A 23,022-nucleotide genomic window follows, 5' to 3' on the forward strand; every position below is an offset into this window, starting at 1 on the left:
GTTTTCAGATGACACCAAGATTGGAGGTGTAATGGACAGTGAAGAATCTTACCTCAGATTACAACAGGCTCTTGATCAGCTAGGCCAATGGGCAGATTAATTTAGTGTGACAGATAGAGATTAATTTAGATAAATGTGAGGTGCTGCATTTTGGAAAGATAAATCAGAACAGGACTTGTACACCTCATGGTAAGGTCCTAGGGAGTGTTGCTGAACAAAGAGACCTTGGATTTCAGGTTCATAGCTCCTTGAAAGTGGAGTCACAGATAGATAGGGTAGTGAAGAAGGTGTTTGGTATGCTTTCCTTTATTGGTCACAGTATTGAGATAAGAGTTGGGAGGTCATGTTGCGGCTATACAGACATTGGTTGGACCACTTTTGGAATATTGTGTGCAATTCTGGTCTCCTTCCTATTGGAAAGATGTTGTGAAACTTGAAAGGGTTCAGAAAAGATTGGTAAGGATGTTGCCAGGGCTGGAGGATTTGAGCTACAGGGAGAGACTGAATAGGCTGGGGCTGTTTTCTCTGGAGAATCAGAGGCTGAGGGGTGACCTTATAGAGGTTTATAAAATCATGAGGGGCATGGATAGGGTAAATAGACAAGGTATTTTCCTTGGGGTCGGGGGAATCCAGAACTAGAGGGCATAGGTTTAGGATGAGAGGGGAAAGATATAAAAAGGGACCTAAGGGACAACGTTTTCATGCAGAGGGTGGTGCGTGTATGGAATGAGCTGCCAGAGGAAGTGGTGGAGGCTGATACAATTACAACATTTATAAGGCATCTGGATGGGTAGGAAGAGTTTAGAGGGATGTGGGCCAGATGCTGGCTGATGGGACTAGATTAATTTCGGATATCTGGTGGAATGGACGAGTTGCACAAAAGGGTCTGTGTCCGTGCTGTACATCTCTATGACTCTGTGACTTGGTTCAAGAAAGCCCAAGGGGAATTTTTTTTATCCAAAGCAAAAATTTCTCTTTTCCAAGTGCAAATTCCTCCTTTGCTGGATTGATAGGAATCGAAGTATGAATGTGTTTAATTGACGTTGGTATGAATGGGAATTGGGAGACTTATTGGAAACTGTCATTGGAAGATGTCATTCACTGGGCAGCGTACATGGTGGGGTTTCTAATCTTATCGGACTGAAAGTTGTGTACCTGTAGCATCTGATGTTTCGAACAATGACGAATGTCTATGTTGAATATATGCCGTTTACAGTTCAATAACAAATGTACATTTGGAAAATAGGTGGCCATTCTTTAGAGCTAATAAGTTGGAAAAATTTGACTTCTGCTGAATGGCTTCCAGAGGTTTCTATTCACTTTTGTCCAGTGATGCTCTTTCCCAATGTATCACTCAAGTTTTTCTAAAACAAAATTCACCATCAAGATGTTTAATGATTCAAGCTAATGTTTGTTTATCCCCATTCTAGTTGGTGATCTAGGAACAGACAACAATTGATAGCTAGCCAGCAACACCCAAGTTTCTTGGCCATAAGTTTACCCTGCATCAAATACTTCCATTCACCTTTACAATGTGTGACACCATCAACCCACATTACTATTGTCAATGCTTTAACTTCAAAGATACTCTTGAGCTGTTGTGATAATTGCTCATAGACTCCCTACAGTGTGAAAGCAGACCATTCAGCCCATCACCAACCCTCCAAAGCATATCCCAACCAGACCTGACACCCCAACTGTATTCCAGTAATCCTGCATTTCCCATGGCTGGTCCAGCTAAGCTGCACATCTTCGGACTGTCAGAGGAAATCCACACAGACACAGGCAGTCACCCGAGGTTGGAATTGAACCGGGGTGTGTGGCACTGTGAGGCAGCAGTCCTAACCACTGAGCCACCATGCCACCCTGGTGAGCCTTCTATGTAAAGTCAACTTTTTCCGTCAATGGGTCATGAAAGAAATAGATTAATTGTTGGCAAACTCATAGAAACCGAAAGTAGGAATTAATGGGTCATTCTCACATTGACAGACTGAGACTAGAGAGTACCACAAGGATGGTAAAATGTAACATTTCCAAATTTGTGGATCAGACAGAGCTAATCAGAAATACAATACTGCAGATGCTGGACATCTGAAACAAACTCAGAGATTGTTGGAGAAACTCAGCAGATCTGGCAGCACCCGTGGAGAGCGAAACAAGTTTTGAGTCCGGTATGGCTCGTATTGTGATGAATACATAAAGGAGGATTTGAACAGGCTTTGTGATTGGGCAAGAACATGGCAGATGTATTATTATAATGTGGAAAATGTGAGGCAGAAAGAACAGATGTGCTGGGTGTTTCTTAAATGGTGAGAGAATGGAAAGTATAGATAGTTATGCAAATACACTTGAGTGTCATTGTCAATGAGTCACTAAATGGTCATATGCAGATGCAGCAAGACATTAAAAAGACTAATGGATTAGTCAATGGAGATTACATTCTCCCTGACAGCAGGGCACTCCAGATTGTGTCTTCCAATTGTTTTCCAAAGCCAACTCTGAAATATCTAGCAAGTTGTGGAGATTCAGAAAGGAATATGTAAGCAACAAGTCATAGAGTCTTAGATGTATAGAACAGAAACAGACTCTTCAGTCCATCTCGTCTATATCAACCAGATATCTGAAACTAATCTATTCCCAGTTGCCAGCACATGGTCCATAAGCCTCTAAACCTTTCCATCCAGATGTCTTTTAAATGTTGTAATTGTACCAGCCTCCAACGCTTCCTCTGGTCACTCATTCCATACATGCATCATCCTCTGCATGAAAAAGCTGTCCCTTAGCTCCGGTGTAAAACTTTCCCCTCTCACCTTAAACCCTCTAGTTCTGGACAACCCACCCCCGGGAAAAGATCTTCGCTATTTACCCTATCCATGCCCCTCTATAAGGTCATATATTGCTCGGTGCTCTGAGCAATAAAGGAAAGCATACTTAATGCCTCCTCACTATCCTATTTACCTGCGATTCCACTTTCAAGGAATTATGAACCTGCAATCCAAGGTCTCTTTGTTCAGCTACACTCCCCAGGGCCTTACCATTAAGTGTATAAATCCTGCCCTGATTTGCTTTTCTAAAATCACATTTCTCTAAATTAAACCCCATCTGCCACTCCTCAGCCCATTGGCCCATCTGGTCAGGATTCTGTTGTACTCTGAGGTAACCTTCTTCACTGTCCACTGCGCCTCCAATTTTGGTGTCATCTGCAAACTTACTGACCAAATCTCCTAAATTCACATCCAAACCATTTATATAAACATGAAAATGCTCAGAAATCTTGGTTCATGAAACTTGTGAGAAAACCTTCTTTGTGTGTCCTTTTGCTCTTCCAGGAGACCGTTTATACTTTTGAGCTGATGTAATTACAGTTGAAGCTGTTAAGACTGATGTCAGGCTCACTTCCTTATGTGCCCTCATGACCAATCAATCAGGTAGGATGCAAAGTGGCATTTTGACAGGCTGTGTTCACAGTTCAAGGAAGTTTCCTGGCTGACAGCTATGCGGGTGGGAGCTGTTGAGTTAACTGTGAAGATGGAAGTTGAAATAATTCCACAGAGGAGAAAGTGAGGACTGCAGATGCTGGAGATCAGAGCTGAAAATGTGTTGCTGGTAAAGCGCAGCAGGTCAGGCAGCATCCAAGGAGCAGGAGCATTCCTGAAGAAGGGCTCATGCCCGAAACGTTGATTCTCCTGCTCCTTGGATGCTGCCTGACCTGCTGCGCTTTTCCAGCAACACATTTTAGGCTCTAATTCCACAGAGGGCCAACACCAAGTCACCCTTTCTTTGCACATGGAGAGTAAACAGGATATCTGATACTCCTGTTTACACCTGTCAGCCAGGATTCCCTGATTGGATCAAGTTAACAGATTCAATCAGGGAACTCATATTCTATGAGGTCCATCTGGCTGAGTCATTACAATCCCAACAGAAATATATCTTTTAATTATTTGTCTGTGAAGATGTGATGGCCGTCATGCACAGTATCTCATTTTGCATGAGTTTTGATGAACATTCCTGTGATGTATTGTAAAAGCTTCAGTAGCTAAAGTATCCACACATGAAACTTAAATTTGTTGCAATACTAGATGCTGTTCTTGGGATTTCTACCCTTTTGCTCAATTACTTCATTTCTGGTATGTCTGAAGCTCTGCTCAATGGACTGTTCAGTGGTTTCAAATTTTCATTCACAGGTTTAACATTGACCTGGAGCAGATAGCCAAGTGGAAATTGACCTGGCTTTCTTTTCCATTCATTTGTGGGATTTGGGCATTTGGCTGCAAGTATGATCTGACATACCACAAGCAGAGCAGCACTTTCTTCTTGAATTTCCTACTTTTGCAACTTTACCTGGGCTTCATATCTGAAACAATTTCCGATACTAAATCTTGACTTTCTTCAGTTTTTTTTTGTCTCTCTTCATGCGACGTGGGCGACACGGGCTCAGCCAACAATTATTGCTCATTCCTAATTTCTCTGGAGAAATTGCAGTGAGCTGCCAATGATGTGATGGCCTGGTGGTATTAGCGCTAAACTGAGATACAGGTCACATTCTGGAGACCTGGGTTCAAATCCTGCCATGGCAAATAGTGGAATTTTAAATCAATAATTTCTGAAATTAAGAGTTTAGTGATGACCATAAATCCATTACCAATTGTCAGGAAAAACCCATCTGGTGCCCTTTAGGGAAGGAAGCTGCCATCTTTACCTGGTCTGGCATACATGTGACTTCAGATCCACAGCAATGTGGTTGACTCTCCACCTCAATTGGGGATGGACAATAAATGCTGGTTTAACTAGTGACACCCTCATCCCGTGAATGAATTTGAACAAGAAAAAACTTTTGCCCATTCAGAATTCATTTACAGCCGAGGGTATGTTGCTGGAAAAGCATAGTAGGTCAGGCAGCATCTGAGGAGCAGGAGAATCGACGTTTCGGGCCAGAGCCCTTCATCAGGAATAAGGCTGATTGAGTTCCTGATGAAGGGCTCTGGCCCAAAACGTCGATTCTCCTGCTCCTCAGATGCTTCCTGACCTGCTGTGCTTTCCCAGCACCACACTCTCTCGACTCTGATCTCCAGCATCTGCAGTCTTCACTTTCTCCCAGAATTCATTTACCGTCTGCTTTATTCCTCAATCGGGGTCTCCTCCAGTTCCCTGTCACAGTATTGACGATATTTTTAAACAGGCTTATTTCTGGGATCCTCAGGAAGCTGAGCTTATGCTTTAAATTAATGGAGCAGTGGCGAGTTATTTTAGTTTTCCCCAGTGCCAAATTGTTTCACCTCGTTGTGAGCTTTGTCAGCGCCGATTGTGTTTCAGTCTGTCACAAACTGTCTGTCCGGTGCTGCAGGTAATTCAAATAGGCAGTCTGACACCTTTCTGGCAGCTTAATGAGGTATAATGCAATCACATAGTTGTCCTGCACACTGCCAAAGCCTTTCTAATTACTCAATTACATGCTGTCTCTCATTCTGTTGGCAGCAGGACATTTTGAATAATCGATTTGTAAGCTTGTTTGGTGGCAGCGGTCATGGTACATAAAAACAAGGTAATTAAAGTGCAAATCCTTTCTCCAACTGATATGGAGTAGCTTGGGCAGAATAAAACGTAGCTCGGACTGGTGTCGAAGCTCTCGTCTTTAGGGTAAGGCCAGCAGCAACCAAAAGACACAGTGAATCTATGAGATGCTTGGGATGTAAAGGAATGGTCAGTCTGGACTGAAACAAAATAAGGCTGAGCACACAGCGTTTATTATATTGTAACGTTACTCCATAAGGCATAGGACAAAGATAGGGCATTCGGCCCATCTCCCTCAACAAGGTCAAGGCTGATCTGGTAATCCTCAAATCCACTTTCCTGTCTTTTTCCCCTTAACCTTCGAAATACCATACTGATTAAAAATCTCGGCCTTGAATATTCTTAACAACGCAGTATCTGTGGTAAAGACTTTCAGAGTTATTACCCTCTGTGAGGGAAAGAAAAGAAATCTCCTCAACCTGAAATGGGCAACCCCCTTATTCTGTGCTGATGTCCTCTGGTCCAATACTGTCCCACCAGGGAACTACCTCACTATATCTACCCTGTCAAGCCCCCCCCCACCTCTAACAATACTGTATGTTGCAATGAGGTCGCCTATCATTCTTCTAAATCCAACTTATTCAATTTTGCACAGATCATGGCGTCATGCAGCATAGAAACAGGCCCTTTGGGAATAAACAAAGACGACGTAGAAAAGATGTTTCCACTTGACGGACAATCCCGAATGAGAGGCCGTGGTTTTAGGATAAGGGGTAGTAGTGTGAATCTGTGGAATTCGCTACCCCAGAGTGCAGTGGATGCCAGAACTTTGAATAAGGAGGAGATAGACAGGTTTTTAATTATGAATAGATTAAATGGCTGTGGAGGGGAAGGAAAGTGGATTTGAGGCTGAGATGAGATCAACCATGATCGTTTCAGGTTTAAGGGCTGAATAGTTTACTCCTGCTCCTACTTCTTATGTTATTTAAGACTTGTATGTAACAAGCAAACTAACATCAACTTGCATCAAATATTGTTTAACAGGCAACCAACACTTCAATCTAAAGCAGTGGTCCTCCTGCATTAACTACCTAATGCAATCAAAATCCACCTTACTGGTTTCAATAGCAGAGTCATATCAGCCTGAAAAGGTTAACTCTGTTTCTGTCTCGACAGATGCTGCCAGACTTGCTGAGTTTGCTCAGCACTTCCTGTTTTTATTTCAGCTCTTTTTTTTCTGTGCAATGTTCTTCTGACAGAGTCGTAGCATTACATGAATCTAGTCCAAGAATAAAACCCAGCTCTTCAGGCTAAGTTAAAACTATGTTAAAACTCTTTCAAAAAGCAGATGTCTTGTGTGTGATAGTTCTCACTTGATGTTTCAAGAGCTTTCTGCTTGACTTTCTTCCTCTGTGGCAACCAAATCATGTAAACCTGTCTCTGAACATAGCTGTCTGGTATGTCCTCATAATCTCACTGCCCAGACATTATGTTCCATCTTTTAATGAAAGGAGACATTTTAAAATATAATTCTTGTTACGAATACTGAACTTTACAATATTTGCAAATATACAGTGCTGAAGTCAATATTATATGTGCCTCTCATAAGCCACTGTTCAGGGAGATATGGTTAATACCCATCACTGACCATGAAAAATTGACACATGTAGGTTCAGTGAAGATCTTTTTAGCTTGCTGCCCTGTTTCCACTTTTATTTTGCACTTCAACTCCTTATTTTGTCGACCGTTAATACATTCCTGAAGAGGGGTTGGATCTGAGTGATTTGGAAAATAAACATTTTAGCACGAAACAGATGTAACTTGCCTTCCTCAATTCCATTCTCCCGTAGACATCACTTCAAACCCATTTTCTATTCTTTTCGTCCTGCACCAACAGTTGTTCTGTAGTTTAATGAAACTCTCCAAAATTCCATCCCATTGCCCTTGGTGTAAAATGGGTCTACTAGATCCTCCATTTTGCATGGATTTCTCAACCTTGACTGAGTTTGCATGAGGTTGGAGTGTTTCGACAGGGTGTGGGTGGGTGGTTTAGTGGTGGAGAGGTTTATTGAAAGAATTTCACTGTCAATGTTAAATTGGTGATGAATGGGACTTAGAATGAGAGGGGAGTAAGGGGACCTTTAGTAGAAGTGGTTGGAATGTGCAAAACATTTCTGATGGATTCCTGAATATGTTGAATCTATTGTTACTGAAGTTCCTTTTTTTCCTTTGGCAGAGGCTTTTATATCCTTGATTCACAGTGCCCGCAATCATACCAACTCCATGTTCAAGACAGGGTACAGGACAATGGCAAAGGAGGCTACAGAGGTGGTGAAGGGGCTGTTTACTGACCTATCACTCTATGTCCTGGATACGAGCTGGAGCATTGAGGACATGGTCCTGGGTTTCTTTGACAACCTTTTCCCATTGGTTTATAATCGGCTGATACACCCTGGACTAAATGAGGTCTCTCTGGATTACTTAGAGTGCCTACGGTCGGCCAGGCAGAATATCAACCCCTTTGGAAGCTACCCTATGAAGATGGTAGCTGAGATAGCCGAGCCACTGCAAGCAATGAAAACTCTCCTGCAGGTCCTGAACATAGGCAGCGAGGTGATAAATATGACTAAGAACATTGTTTTTACCCGGGAGTGTACCAGAGCCCTGGTGAAGATGCAATATTGCTCTCACTGCCATGGCCTTACTCTGATCAAACCCTGTGTAGCCTATTGTCTGAATGTGATGCGGGGATGCCTGGCCAATGTTGCCGATGTTGACCCTCACTGGCAGGCCTACATTTCAAACCTAAACGAGCTCACCAGTATCATTACAGGACCTCAAGGTGTGGAGCTGGCTTTACTGAGAGTGGCACCACTGGTTAATGAAGCTATTTTGCACGCCCAGCTGAATGGACCCGAAATCTCTACTACAGTAAGTAAAGATTTGTAACTGTGTGTTAATAGCAATGCTTGGACGCTTCTAGGGGTTTGTTGAGGGTCTAAGTTCCAGGCAAATGTAATATTATTAATTGACCTCTTTTTTCTGAGTGTATCTTTCCCTTGCAAAATGTGTACACTATTTGAGTCTCTTTCTTATTGTTGCTACTGCCTGGCTCTCAGTCTTGCTATGCTTTTCCCAATATGTATGTGGTTGCAAAAGTACATTATCTTTCTCTCAACCTGAGTAATCATCTTTTTCTTGCTCTTTTGTGCACCTCTGTCTAATGCTTTTTCTGCTCATTTCTTCCTCTTTAACTCTTCATTCTCTATTTATTCTCATCTTTATGTATTTCTTCTGTTAGTCTCACCGTTGATCTGTCTGTCTGTCCTGCCTTTCCCTCCTTCCTTTCACACTCACTCCCTTAGCTTCACCTGTTTATTTAAATGATTATGCTACAGTGCTTCTCTCTCTCCCCTCCTCTCTCTCTCTCTCTCTCTCGGTCTCTCTCTGTGTCTTTATCTCTGTCTCTCTCTATCTAATTGTTTCTGTGTCACAGTCTGTCTGGTTCTGTATCTCTCACTGTCTGTCTCTCTGTCTCTGTCTGTCTCTGTCTGTGTCTCTGTGTCACTGTTTCTCTGTCTCTCCCTCTCTGTTTCTGTTTCTCTCATCTCTCTGTCTCTCTCACTATCTGTTTCTCTGTCTGTCTCTCTGTGTCTCTCTACCTGTCTCTCTGTTTTTCTCTCTCTCTCTCTCTCTGTTTATCTGTGTTTCTCTGTCTCTGTCTCTCTCTCTCTCTCTCTCTGTCTCTCACATACTCACATGAACTTTCTCTTCATTTTCAGTCTCTTTTTGCTGTAACTGGTAAATACCTTTCTATCCATCTCAAAGAAGGTTTCTGCAGACATAAGCTCCCCAGCGCACAATAACCAGCCTGGCCCGTGGACATATAAACCACACAGAGTGGTGATTGTTTGAAACTGTTTAAGAATTTCTTTGTTGAGTTGTCAGGATTTGGAACAATGAGAGGTCTAACTCATTGATGTCAATCGTGACTTGCCTGGCAGCAATCCCACTCCTGAGCCATGAGTACAAGCTCTTGGCTGCTGCTTTTGGTAGAAGACTGAGATGGTCAAAGATCCCACAAACAAAGGTGCAGTTTGTCCTCGCTGCTGGGTGTCTGTATCCCATCACACTGTTTCAAATAAGAGGACAGGAGGTTGCCTCATTGTGTTAACCAACATTTGCCCCTAATGAAAAAAACGATTAAGTAGTTGTTACAGCACTGCTATGTGTGAGCCTTGTTGTGTCTGAGTGTACCCGAAAAACACTCAGAGTCCCAGAGTCCCTACTTTGTGGAAGCAAGCCATTCATCCCATCGAGTCAATACTAATCTTCTGAACAGCAATCCCTCCAATTCCTGCATTTCCCAAGGAATAATTCACCCTGCCTGTACATCCCCAGATACTATGGGCAACTTAACATGGCCAATCCACCTAACCTGCACATCTTTAGACTGTGGGAGGAAACCCACGCAGACACGGGGAGAGTGTGCAAACAAAACTCCACACAGACAGTCACCCGAAGGTGGAATCATACCCAGGACCATGGTGCTAACCACTGAGCCACCATGCCACACTTGGATGGCTGTGAAGCACTGTTGAAGATGTACTGAAATCATGGAAAACGTGATCTAAAAGCCTATTCTTTCTTTCTTCCTTCCATGACATTAAGTGAGTGGAACTATAGCCAGCTGGGATCTCCGCTCTTGTTTGCTGTCCAATGCTGTCTGCTTCTAGTTGTCCAATTGTAGAGAGCGCTGCTCCTGTCCCCAGGATCTACAGCTGCCCAGTCTTCACAGAGCAGGCTATGTGGGGAAATTAGCCACTTGGACGAAATTGTAGACTGCATGTGGATTGTCCTACAGCCTACAGGAGAGGAGCGGATGGAGCAGGAGGAGCCGATTGAGTCGGACAGACATCCACGCACAAAATATCCCACCTGTCAGGAGAATTCTCGGTCACCCCACAATGATATCAAAGCACAAGGGCTTTGGGGTACGGTTTGAAATGGGCAGACAGGTGGGGAGAATGTGCAAACTTCCACCAGTACTGAAAACCAGCATAATTGGCGCTCCAGTGTGATCACCAGCTCTACGTAGAAATGTGAGCGGGGTGGTAAGGTCTAAACAGCAGACAGGGAAATCAAACTATTTCAGCAGGCCAGCTTAATTTTCCTTCCTTTCTGTCATGATGTAGAGGAGCCATATTTGGAAATAAACCTGTTGGACTATAACCTGGTGTTGTGTGATTTTTGCCTCTCCTGGGGTTTTAGTCCTTTTGGGAAGGGTTTGCTGACAGGAATGTTTGAGCTGAAATCTCACACACACACAATGAGTAAATAAATAAATGAGAAGAACGGCCAAGGTGATTTTTTTTTGGTTGGGGAAAGGATCTGTTTGTGGGAACTTTTCCACAAAAACCAGCAAAAGAAAATGTGAGAAGCCTCATTATACCCACTGTGAAGGGCCCTGCCAGAGCTCTGTGTGAGTGTGCTGGATGGCAGCCTTTAAGTTCTGTTATCAAAGCAGGCTCTGAGTAATTTTTTTTTTGTTTTTTTGGCAGCTCTCCTAGTTTGTATTGAGGTTTTCAAGGCTGACTGGCTGCTGCAGGGAGTGTGGGATGTTTGAGAGGGCTGTGTGGTAACCAGGCAGTCAGTGTAGCCCACTTCCAGTGACGTGGAGAAGACCCGAGATTTGCTTACAGCCCAGCTTGACTCTGAACTATAGCACCATAGAGTCCCCTACAGTGTGGAAGCGGGGCATTCGGCCCATCGGGCCCACACCCACCTTTCCGAGGGCAACCCTCCCAGACCCACCCCAACCCAGTAACCCTGCATTTCCTATGGCTGACCCACCTTAGCCTCCATATCCCTGGACCCTATGGGTAGATTAGTGTGGTCAATCCACTTAACCTGCACATCTTTGAACTGTGGGAGGAAGCTGGAGCACCCAGAGGAAGCTACCACAACGTCTTGTAGCTTCCTCATCCTCCCTCTTCCGTTTTCAAAACACAAGGGCTGAGCTGGTGTGGGTGAGGTGAAGGTGAGGGGGTGGGGGCAATGTGAGGATGTGTATGGAGTTTTGTTGGTAGGAGATGAAATGGTAACGTCGCCCCTCCATCACACCTCTGGACAGCAGACCTTTCTAGCTGTTGGACCCCCGTCTCCATTTGACTAGCACCACTGACTGGATGAAGCATTGTTCACTGAACACAGTTGCTGCTTTAACGTGTGACATCACCAACTCATGGAGGATCATTTCAATCATAGCACCGTAGAATACAGCAGTGGGAGCAGGCCATTCAGCACTGCTCGATAACCTGTACCTGCTCTCCCGTTATCCTCTGATCTCTTTAGTCTTAACAACCACCTGATGAAGGAGCAGCACTCCAAAAGCTAGTGCTTCCAATTAAACCTGTTGCACGATAACCTGGTGTTGTGTGATTTCCAACACTGGCACCTCCAAGTCATAACTACGTCTCCATCTTTCTTGGAAGTCTCCAATGGTTTGGCCTCATCAATTTCCTGTGGCAGAAAATTCCAGCTGGTACAAGAGCTTGTACCATGAGGAGCATGGTATTTTTGATTTCCTTTCCATCTCAAAGTCAGTGAGGGAAATTACAGTGAATTAGCTGAAATAAGAGTTGAATACAGCTCTCAGCACTTCCTGGTTTCTGAGGGGCAATGCAATACACTGAGGTACAATCAGAATGTTAATCCAGTCCCAAACAGGCCGCTGATACTAGAATTATGAAATGGACACAGCTACCTTTCTTGATATTAGATCTATTTTCAGAATGCAGCATTGAAAAAGTCTCCTTCCAACCTACCAACCCATCAGTCCATTTTTGTAAGTGCACTGAAGTACTGAATTAAATAATACTCTTTCCTGTGCATCTTAGAACAGTGAACATACTGTGAACATGGACAAGGTTTTGGGGAGCATCCTGAAGGAACAGTGAGAGAGGGAAAGGAATAGGGAAAGAATTCCATGCCCAGAAGAATCTCTGTGGGTCAGCGGTTGTGGTGATGGAGCTTTAATCTCCTTCACAAAAGTGACCTTCATAGTTTTCATTAGATAAGAGGCTGAACTTTCTGGAGTCATAAAGTTGTACAGCATAGAAACAGGCCTTTCGGTCCAACTAGTCCATGCTGGACATAATCCCAAACTAATCTAGCCCCACCTGCCTGCTCCTGCCCAATATCCCTCCAACCTTTCGTACTCATGCACTTATTTAAGCATCTTTTGAACGTTGTATATTTCAGTGATAAACTCAGCTGTTAACAGCAGGATTGATTTGTCATAAAAATCTAACAAGACTTAGATTTGTGTAGCATCGTTCACAACGTCAGGACATCTCAAAGCACTGTGTGGGCAATTAAGCAGTTTTGAAGTACGGCCACTTATTGTAATGCAAGAAATGTGGCAGAATAAAGTGCACAACAAGCTCCCACACTGTAATAAATGGTCAGATACGGTTAAGGAATAAATATTAACCAGGTCACCAGGAGGAATTCCCCTTTTCTTCCTTGAATGATGCTGTGTAATCTCTTGCATATACCTGAGATGGCAGACAAATGGTGGTTTAACATCGCATTTGAAAAACAGCACCCCCAACAGTGCAGCACTCCCTCAGCACTAACGCTGCCACCTCAGTCTGGATTCCATTCGCAAGCCTCTGGACTGGAGTTTGAACCCAAACCTGTTGAACTTGCTGCCCCTGGAATAGTGGCTGACCTAGAGTCTAGTCATGCGTTGGCCTGGATAGAGGAAAACCATGCCCTAAGTTCCTGGGCCTGATCTGTAAACTGAGGGCTGGAGGAAATAGTTGTCACTCTCCCAGAAGATGCGAGGTAGGAATATTCCTCCAGATGGCAGCATTGAGAACTTTATTGGACTTTTCCAAGATATCTGATTCTTGGAAGGCATTGAGTGATTTCTATTGGAGAGGTGGAGTTTCCGTTGAGCAAAATTAAAGTGCCTTTAATTCTAGCGCATGTCAAACTAATACGATTCCAAGCATCTGCCTGTTACTGAGACAAAGAATGTGTCTTTAAGTTGCCAGAATTCTATATCTTGACCATATTCTGGCCATTGGTGTATGACTGATCTGGATCTGGGACCTGTTCCCTTTCTGGTTGATGGAGGTGTTATCCCATTTCACATGGAGTACAAACCACCCTGTGAAGGGTATCAGCATTCACCAAAACCAACGGTGCCAATTTTTGTTAAATATCAGAGGACTGATTTTCTCTGTTCATTGTCCCTTTTTATTCTCCTGGACTGGACCACTGTGAGACTGGAGGCATCATGATGTTAGATTTCGTCCCGCAGTGGAGCTCCAGTAAGCAGCGTCGTGCCAGTATAGGAGAGGGTCAGCTCAGTTTACTGCTTGTTTGGGAGTACGTGTGACTGCACATGGACGCTGAGCTTGGACACAGAGAGTTTAATGGCAGCCTGCGATAGAGTTAGGGTCAGTGTGTGATTGATGGTGAAATGGAAGGGGGTGATGTAAGGACAGTTCTTTGATGAGCTCTGCAGTTAGATCATTAGGTGTGAAGTGTGTTGACATTGCAATGCAAATAGTATCGCTCGCCAGTGCTGTGTTCTTGATCTTCACGGATGGACTGAGGTGATTTGAACCGGAAGTATTGCAGTGATTTAAGTAATTTTTCAAGTCCGTCCTTGCAGCGGAGATCATTATTTTTGCTTTGTTTACTGATCATTATAGTGGCTTAGTCTTATTATCACTGGACCAATAATCCTCATTCCTGACGAAGGGCTTTTTCCCAAAACATTGATTTTCCTGCTCCTTGGATGCTGCCTGACCTGCTGTGCTTTTCCAGCACTATTCTAATCTTGACTGTAATCTCCAGTACCCACTTTCGCCTAATAGTCCAGAAGTGCACACTAACATTCAGTAGATCCCTGAAATTCAGATTCCATTCATAAATCTGGATACTAAAATCTCAGTCATGGCGATTGTGAAACTCTCATTGCCTGTTGTAAAAAACCCATCTGGCTCAATAGCGTCCTTTTGACAAGGAAATCTGCCATTCTTACCCCGTCTGGCCTCATGTGACTCCAGGCTCTCATAGCAGTTGCATTCTTAGTTTCCCTGTGAAGCAGCCAAGCAAGCCTCTCAGTTCAAGGACAACTATGGAGATGCAATAAATGCTGGCCTGGTCAGTGACACCCACACTCCCATGAAAGAAGCAAGTCTCAGGTTTAATCCAATACTGGCACTTGGACGCAATCACCACCCCCCTGCCCCCTCAGCATGAACATAGCCCCCTCCACACCACCCCCCCCTCTCTTCCCCACCTCATTCCAGAGAGAGTACAGAACGATCCCCAAGAGATCAGCCAGCGCTGTCAACAAACTGAGAGCTGGGCAGAGAATATTGGAGGGCCAGCGAGTGACGTGAGCTTGTTGTGCTTGTCTTCCTGGGCTTTTCCGGCTCCAAATCCATCGATGTCAGTGCAGGAAGCAGCCAGTGATGATTGGCAGTGCACACCAAGAGGGGGAATAGGGGGCTACTGTCATCCTATTTCCCTCTGCAACCAGATCAGACCTTGGACCTGACAAAGTTCATCCATTCCTCTCCTTCTCCATTGACATGGAAAATCAGAGGGTAGAATGAAGAATGGCTATGTGACTTGTTCTGGAAAGAAAAGTTGGCCACAAGCGTGTAGATCACTTTCTTGAAGTGATGGATGGACACTTGCTCAGTAATGCTGTCTCTTCAGTTGGATGTTTGGCTATGGTGAACATTGCTAGTGCTCCTCAGGGCATGAGGAGCAGACGGGCATGATTATGTGCCTTACCTCTTTCCACAGTGCAGACAGCTGAGGCTGACTGTCCCAGGCCAGTGTCAGCTCATTCTAAACCTGCCTGTGTACTGGCTGTTGAGGCCCTCACCCATCTATGGACTGATGAATCACGGAAACTCTACACCAACTCTGAAATGTGCCACTCTGCAGGATGTGCCAATCAATGGGACAAGAATTTGGATGCTGCTATCCTTAGAGGTGTGAATGTGCCGCGCAATGCCAGCTTTGCTGAGTGCAGACAACGCTGTTTGAACAGGGAGCATGGCTGTCTCCCTGTTACCTAGCGACTGGAGCCAATGATGTGGCCAGACAAGTATCCTGAACCAGAACTCCTGGGTCGCACCAGTTTGATTAAAGGGCTGAGATTCTGCATCAACACGCTGGCTAAGCCTCAACCCGATCGCCTCTCTGTGCTGAGTTGTCTGATTTTGGCCCAAGTAGCTACAACGATAACTGACCTTAACATAATTTGATCAGAAAGGGAAAAAACTAGCTAGTGTCCCTGCCCGGGCACTGATTGATATCCATTGAACCTTCATTACATGGGATTAAGATTAGCTACGAGGTCCTCTATAGCCAAGTAGGTGACTGATCGTAAACTCACAAAACTGTTCATAAACCCCAGAATGTTCAGCCAAGTTATGAGCAGAGAGCTGTCAACATACACACCAACAGGCTCAAGGACAGGCTATTATTAGACTGTTGAATGGATCTCTCTAAATTCAAATCTAGTGTTGATCCTGCTTTGTGCGCCTACTGGGCAGCCGTAACCTTGTATGCCTGGCTCTGTGTAAGCACCCTATGATCTGTATGTCCGTGTTTGCTGTGATCTGCCTGTACTGCTCACAAAACAAAGCTTTTCACTGTACTTAGGTACACGTGACAACAATAAATTAAATCAAATCAAATGAAAACCAGATCCTACATAAACACACAATGGACAAGCAGAGTCATGGAGTCATAGAGATGTACAGCACAGAAACAGAACCTTTGGTCCAACTCGTCCATGCCGACTTGATGCCCTAACCTAATCTAGTCCCATTTGACAGCACTTGACCCAAATCCCTCTAAACCCTTCCTATTCATATACTTATCCAGATGCCTTTTAAATGCTGTAATTGTACCAGCCTTCATCACTTCCTCTGTCAGCTCACTCCAGACATGCACCACCCTCTGCGTGAAATATACTTCATTCTGTTGCACTGTTTATTCTTTGCCCATCTAGTTTTTAAAGTGTCCTGAAATGATAACAATATAGACTCAGCCCCCTGTTCAAAGATAACTAGGACATGGTAGATTCCATCAGCCAGTATACAGACGGAACATTCTGTCTTACAGTTCCTGGTCCTGTAGATCTTGCTGTCGTTTTCCGGGATACTGGATGAGAAAGGGCAAAGCAAGGTTCACTTTGTCAATGGTGAAGAAATACCTGAGAAAATATTACACACAATTACACCAAAGTGTGGCATTTCCTTAATAGCAAACGTATTAGTAATTAGAGAGTGACCATCTGCCCATGTCACTGCCCGTCAGCTTATAGATACGGTTCAGATAATTGGTCATTATTTCACCTAACTGATTTTTGAATGCAGCCATTGGCTGCTTTCTTGTGACTGGGCTGACCATCTGCTGCCTTCCATCACGAGGGTGGACAGCTTTCATTTTAATGACAACCATTGACAATGGCTGGGACCTTTCTGTTAACAAAGCATTCTCAGGAAACCACTGGGACTTCATCATCCGTTGTGGCCTAATCTAGTCTGGCCAGGCATTAAGGTAAAATAGATTGCAGCTAGTCACCCACAGGCTCAGGGCAATGTGTTTCAGTGCCACACACCTGTGACTCAGAGGCTCAAATAGTCTAAAGCCATTACTTTGGGCACTTGGTGCAGTGGTAATGTCCTGACCTTTGAGCCAGGAGGCCTGGTTTCAACTCGAACTGTTGCAGAAAGTGTGTGATACCATTTCTGAACGGGTGGCTTAGAAAATATCTAAAGTTATTATTCTAGGGATCCTTGATATAATGTAGTCTGATCTCACACAGCTAGGATTTGTTGGGTTAATGTAGTCTGATGGCATTCGCCCTGGGAATTCAGGGGTTAATGCAGTTTTATATCATGTGCCCTTTCAACTCCTTGAGTGGTACAATGTAATCTGGCATCACGTACCTGTGATTTATATGGTAATATATTGTAGTCTAACCTTGTGTGCCTGATACTCATATGTAAGGTACTGATGCTATCTGACAGCCCATGTGAGATCTAGTTTATTTATTTATGTTTATTCATTTTGTGTGTTATGCACGTCGCTGGCTGGCCAGCATTTATTGCCTGTCCCATGTGCACAGTTGCTGATCAGTCTCCCAGTTAATTCTTTTAATTAATTAAGAAAAGTGAGTTATTTAGCCGATGGATGTGCAGTGAGTGATCACCCTGCTCTAATTCAATTTCTGTTCCCTGTTGTGTGTTTGAGTTACAGAGGTCAGCTGGAAGCCAGTTCAATGGACGCACACAGTTCTGTATCAATCAGAGACTGTATTCCTCTATTCCGAATCTGCTGTGATGGAGTACTTTTCCTTTTGAGATGTGGGAGTCAGGAGTTAGTGAATGTTGTAACACTCAGAGAACACACAGTTCCAAGGGGTTGTTACATTTCAGTCCTACTGCTAGATGCTGCATTCAGATTTCGCAACAATAGGCATGGGGCTTGTTGGACGGCATTCAGTAGATCACTCAAAACAGTTCAGGGTTTCATGAAGAAAGAGCAATTTTGGGCCACAGCTAGTTGGAGACGAAGGCAGAAAGCGACAAAAGCAAAACTGCTGGCGGGCGAGAACTGTTCAGCTGTACTGCCGAGGAGGTAACAGAAGTACGGTGGTTCTGTTTACTTGGGAATTCAGGAAGAAGTCAAGATTACTTGGATAGTTCTGTACTGTCAAGGAAGATGTTCTAGGAGTTGGGAGGCAGCTAAGTGTTAGAGAAGGGGCTCAAAAGCAGCCTGTGTATAATTCATGCTTCAGTACAGTTGAGTGTGGAGGTTAAAAGCTCATAAGCAGTATTTCCTTTTGAAACTGGGCCATATTAGACCTCTGCTCACAAAACAAATCATGGGCAGTGCTGGCTTGGGGGACTTGCTGTTGTGAAGACCTGGAGTTGTGCCTAGGGTACAGTATCCATGTCTGAGTACAGACCCAGAGAAAGTTGGAGAACCACCAGAACACAAGTCATTGAGGTGGGACAAGATAGGGCAGCTCCTGAGGGACCTTCAAGGTCAAGTTGTCAAAAGTGAAGAAATTAGACTCCCTTGTGAAGCTTGAATGAAATTTCCTGACTCGGTGTCACTAACAGCTGGAGTCTCCTCCAGCATTCAATAGGATCATGGCTGATCTGACATTCCTCATGTCCACTTTCCTGCCCTTTCCCCAGAATCCTTGATTCCCCGACTGATCAAAAATCTACCTCAGCCTTAAATTTACACTCCTCCCACAACTCATAGAGTCATAGAGATGTACAGTACAAAAACAGATCGTTCGGTCCAACTCGTCCATGCCGACCAGATATCCCAACTTAATCTAGTCCCACCTGCCAGCCTCTGGCCCATATCCCTCTAAACCCTTCCCATTCATATACCCATCCAAATGCTTTTTAAATATTGCAATTGTACCAGCCTCCACCACTTCCTCTAGCAGTTCAGTCTATACATGTACCACCGTCTGCGTAAAAGATTTGCCTCTTAGGTCTCTTTTATATCTTCCCCCTATCAGCCTTTACCCCATGCCCTCTAGTTCTGGACTCCCCCACCCCAGAAAAAAGACTTTGTCTAATTCTCCTATCCATGCACTCATGATTTTGTATTTCCCTATAAGGTCTACGACGCTCCAGGGAAAACAGCCCCAGCCTGTTCAACCTCTCCCTGTAGCTCAAATCCTCCAACCCTGGCAACATCCTTGTAAATCTTTTCTGAACCCTTTCAAGTTTCACAACATCTTTCTGGTAGGAAGGAGATCAGAATTGCACACAATATTCCAAAAGTGGCCTAACCAATGTCCTGTACAGCCGCAACATGACCTCCCAACTCCTGTACTCAATACTCTGACCAATAAAGGAAAGCATACCAAACGCCTTCTTCACTATGCTTTCTACCTGCAATTTCACTTTCGAGGAGCTATGAACCTGCACTCCAAGGTCTCTTTGTTCAGCGACAGTCCCTAGGACCTTACCATGAAGTGTATAAGTCCTGCTAAGATATGCTTTCCCAAAATGCAGCACCTCACATTTATCTAAATTAAACTCCACCTGCCACTTCTCAGCCCATTGGCCCATCTGGTCAACATCCTGTTGTAATCTGAGGTAACCCTCTTCGCTGTCCACTACACCTCCGATTTTGGTGTCATCTGCAAACTTACTAAGAAGTTCCGAAGATTCACCACCTTCTAAGGGAAGAAATTCCTCCTCATCTCAGCCTTAAATTGGCACCCCTTTATTCTGAGACTATGCTGTCTGCTCCTCTACTCTTCCTCTCAAGGTATGCCTCGTCAAGCCCCTTAAAAATCTGATGTGTTTCAGTGAGATCATCTCTCATTCTTCTAAACTCAAATGAGTAGAGTTCCATAATCTTTGCTCATAAGACAGTCCCTCCATTCCAGGTACCATCCTCGCGATCCTTCTCTGAACTGCCTGCAACGAAATAATAACTTTCCTTAAAGAAGGGGACCAAAACTGCTCACCCTACTCTCGGTATGATCTCACCAGTACCTTGTATAGTGGCAGTAAGACTGCTCTACTCTTACACTCCAACCCCCTTGAGATAAGGGCCAACATTCCATTAGCCTTCCTGAATACCAGCTGCAACACGGATGTTAGCTTTCCATTTTACATTCACAAGTACCCTCAAGTCCCTTTGTATTGCAGCTTTCTGTGTTTTTTCTCCAATTAATAAATGTTCTGTTCATTTATTCTCCCTTCCAAAATGAACAACTTCAGATTTCCTCTACGTTATGTTAGATTTGCCAACGTTTTGCCCACTTATTTAACCTCTCAATATCTCTCTGTAAACTGTTTATGCTCCTCTTGTAACCTGCCTAGCCACCTATTTTTATGTTGTCTGCAAATTTGGCAACAGCACATTCACTTCCTTCCTCTAAGTCATTAACATACTGTGTAAACAGTTGCAGTGCCAACACTGATCCCTGTGGAACCTTACTGGTCATGCATTGCCGACCTGAATAAAAGAAAGCTCTCTGTTTCCAGCCCATGAGTCAATTCTCTATCTACGCTGTTATACTACCTCCAACACCATGGGCTCTTATCTTATGACTTAACCTTTTATAAAGTACCTTGTTGAACACCTTCTGGAAATCCAAATACAACACATCTTCTGGTTCCCCTCAAAACTCTAATAAATTAGTCAGCCACAGGGGATGAATACAAGGATCTAACATGATCAACAACTTGAAGTGCAAAGTCCCCACACTTCAATGCTGATTAGATGGTGGATTGAGAATTAGGAGCTGGGCTGCATCAGAATCCATGGAAGCCAACACTGAGGTGAGAAAACCAATGTTCACAGATTCAGGACACAGTCAAGAAAAAAAGCTTCTGACTACTGAAATCAAATAGACGACATTGCCCTGCTTGGGAATTCGGATTTCTTTACTAACACGTTAGTGGAAAGGGAGCTCATTTGATTACTTTCTCTTAACGGTACATTTGAGTGTTGGATGGAGATTATTAAGAGGTGTGAGGAAATTTAAGAATCAGGTGAATCACAAGTGTGCAAGCAGGCCATTAGGCCCATTGAATCCACACCAAGTCTCTGAAGAGCAACCCACCCAGACCCAACCCTTCACTATCCTTGCTACCCAACGTTTACCATGGCCAATTCACCAAACCTGAACATCTTTGGAGAGTGGGGGGAAACCCATGCAAACACAGGGAGAACATGCACCCTCCATACAGACAGCCACCCAAGGGTGGAATTAAACCCAAGTGCTTGGCTGTTGGGGATGAAATGAATTATTCAGTGGGTAACTCGCTTGTAGCAATCTAATTTAGAGGAAAAATGAATCGCGCCACACAAACCTTAGTTATTGACTGTTTATTCATCAGCTCACAGGAGAGACAAGTCGACATAATGGTCACAAGTCACTCCGACGAGATACAGAAAGTCGCATGATTATATAGGTTACAATCATTTAACAATTAGCAAACTGTTAATTGTAGTATAATGAGTAAATAGACACTTTGCCCAGTCACAAGCGTAAGTCACATAGTGTCTGGACAGTGCTAGTTAGTAGCTGATTAACAAGTGTTAGGATAACAATAGATCCTTGTCAAAGAAGAACGTTCCCGTGATGGGAAAGAACTCACTATCAGTTACAGCTGCAAGGTCAACCACCTCACCAAGCCTGGGAATGTACAAACTTAACAAACAGACACTAATATGAGATTTAAAATGGATTCCAGGCTTTTAATATGTGACAAGATGGCTGCTTGGTTAACAAATCGCCCACAATTCTTTCCTTTTTTTCTTTTGACCAAATCAGAAGGGCAGTTGAGAAGAATTGGTAAAAGAAGGGACATAGCCAGACCCAGGGGTGTTGTTGGAGGCTGGGGGGTTCAGGGTCGTTCAGGTAACTGTCAGAATAAGGGTCACCAGGACTGAGAGACTCAATGAAATCATCCACTGGTGGGGGAATACCAGAAACAGGAAAATGTACAAGCTGGGAAGAAACAGGGGAATTCGGCATCAGTAGTGACCCAAAACGGGCAGGGCATTGTTTTCGGAAAATAACGATAATGGAGAACAAAACAAAAACAGCAATGAGAACCATAGTGCCCTGGAGGAGTATAGAAACCCAAGAGCCAAGCAAACTACCCATCCAAGTCCAGAGATCCCAACGTGGGGTAGTCTGGGGAGAGGAAACCACCTTGCGAATGAGTGGCTACATTCGTAATGTTCTCACTGGAGTCAGGGATGTAGGTGCAACAGCTGGAGCCGATAAGGGCCTAAAAAGGTAGTCGAGGGCCATGCGATTTTGGAGGGCCATGGTGCAGACAGCCACCATCTCCGCATTAAGAAGGTCAACAGCTAAAGCAGTGGCATTGACATTCTCTTCCAGAGTGGTGGCAATCCTCCGAACCTCAATCTCAAGTTGAAGGGTGGCATGGGGAGGGGAGAAGATAGTTAGAAGGCTCTGCAAAGTAGTAAGAGCTCTCCTTCTACAAGGCACTGAAGCATTAAAAGGTGAAGTGTGGGAGTGGTAAAGGAAAGGAACAGCATACCCTAGATAGCATATGCCAGTCCAGGAGATAAGCAGCCACGGGTAGGTGCTCTGGCCTCAAATGAAATAAGTGCCATTGAAAGCTAACCATTGATCGCGTTGGATACCAATCCAAAAGGTGTAAAAGAGGAATTAATGGCAGTCCTGTTGGGAACAGTGAGAATAAGTATGCTGCCATCCACAGCAGTGGATCAGAAATCAGATGGAAAGAGGGTGGAGTGAATGCATTTACTGAACCCAGCTCACCATCCTAAAGGATCTTTGCTTTTAATACCAATATTTCCTAGGGGTGTAGCTGTGGCCGTGAGGAACAGAGTTGGGGGTGTGTATAATAGATTATAGAGAGGCTGGAACCAGTCTTCAATTTTGTCCATCCTGTATCCCGCTGATTGCCA

General features: G+C 44.1%; 1 protein-coding gene across 2 annotated transcripts in view; it reads left to right on the forward strand.

Annotated features, from left to right (window-relative positions):
- LOC140479122 (glypican-5-like) overlaps positions 1-23,022 on the forward strand; it is a 578,521-nt gene that overhangs the window by 199,584 nt on the left and 355,915 nt on the right. For both annotated transcript variants that reach the window (XM_072573060.1, XM_072573062.1), the window contains exon 3: positions 7,751-8,445. In XM_072573060.1, the coding sequence (XP_072429161.1) occupies positions 7,751-8,445 (695 nt within the window). The remainder of the gene's footprint in view (positions 1-7,750; positions 8,446-23,022) is intronic.

This window comes from Chiloscyllium punctatum, chromosome 6 (assembly GCF_047496795.1).
Source record: "Chiloscyllium punctatum isolate Juve2018m chromosome 6, sChiPun1.3, whole genome shotgun sequence".
NCBI lineage: Eukaryota > Metazoa > Chordata > Chondrichthyes > Orectolobiformes > Hemiscylliidae > Chiloscyllium > Chiloscyllium punctatum.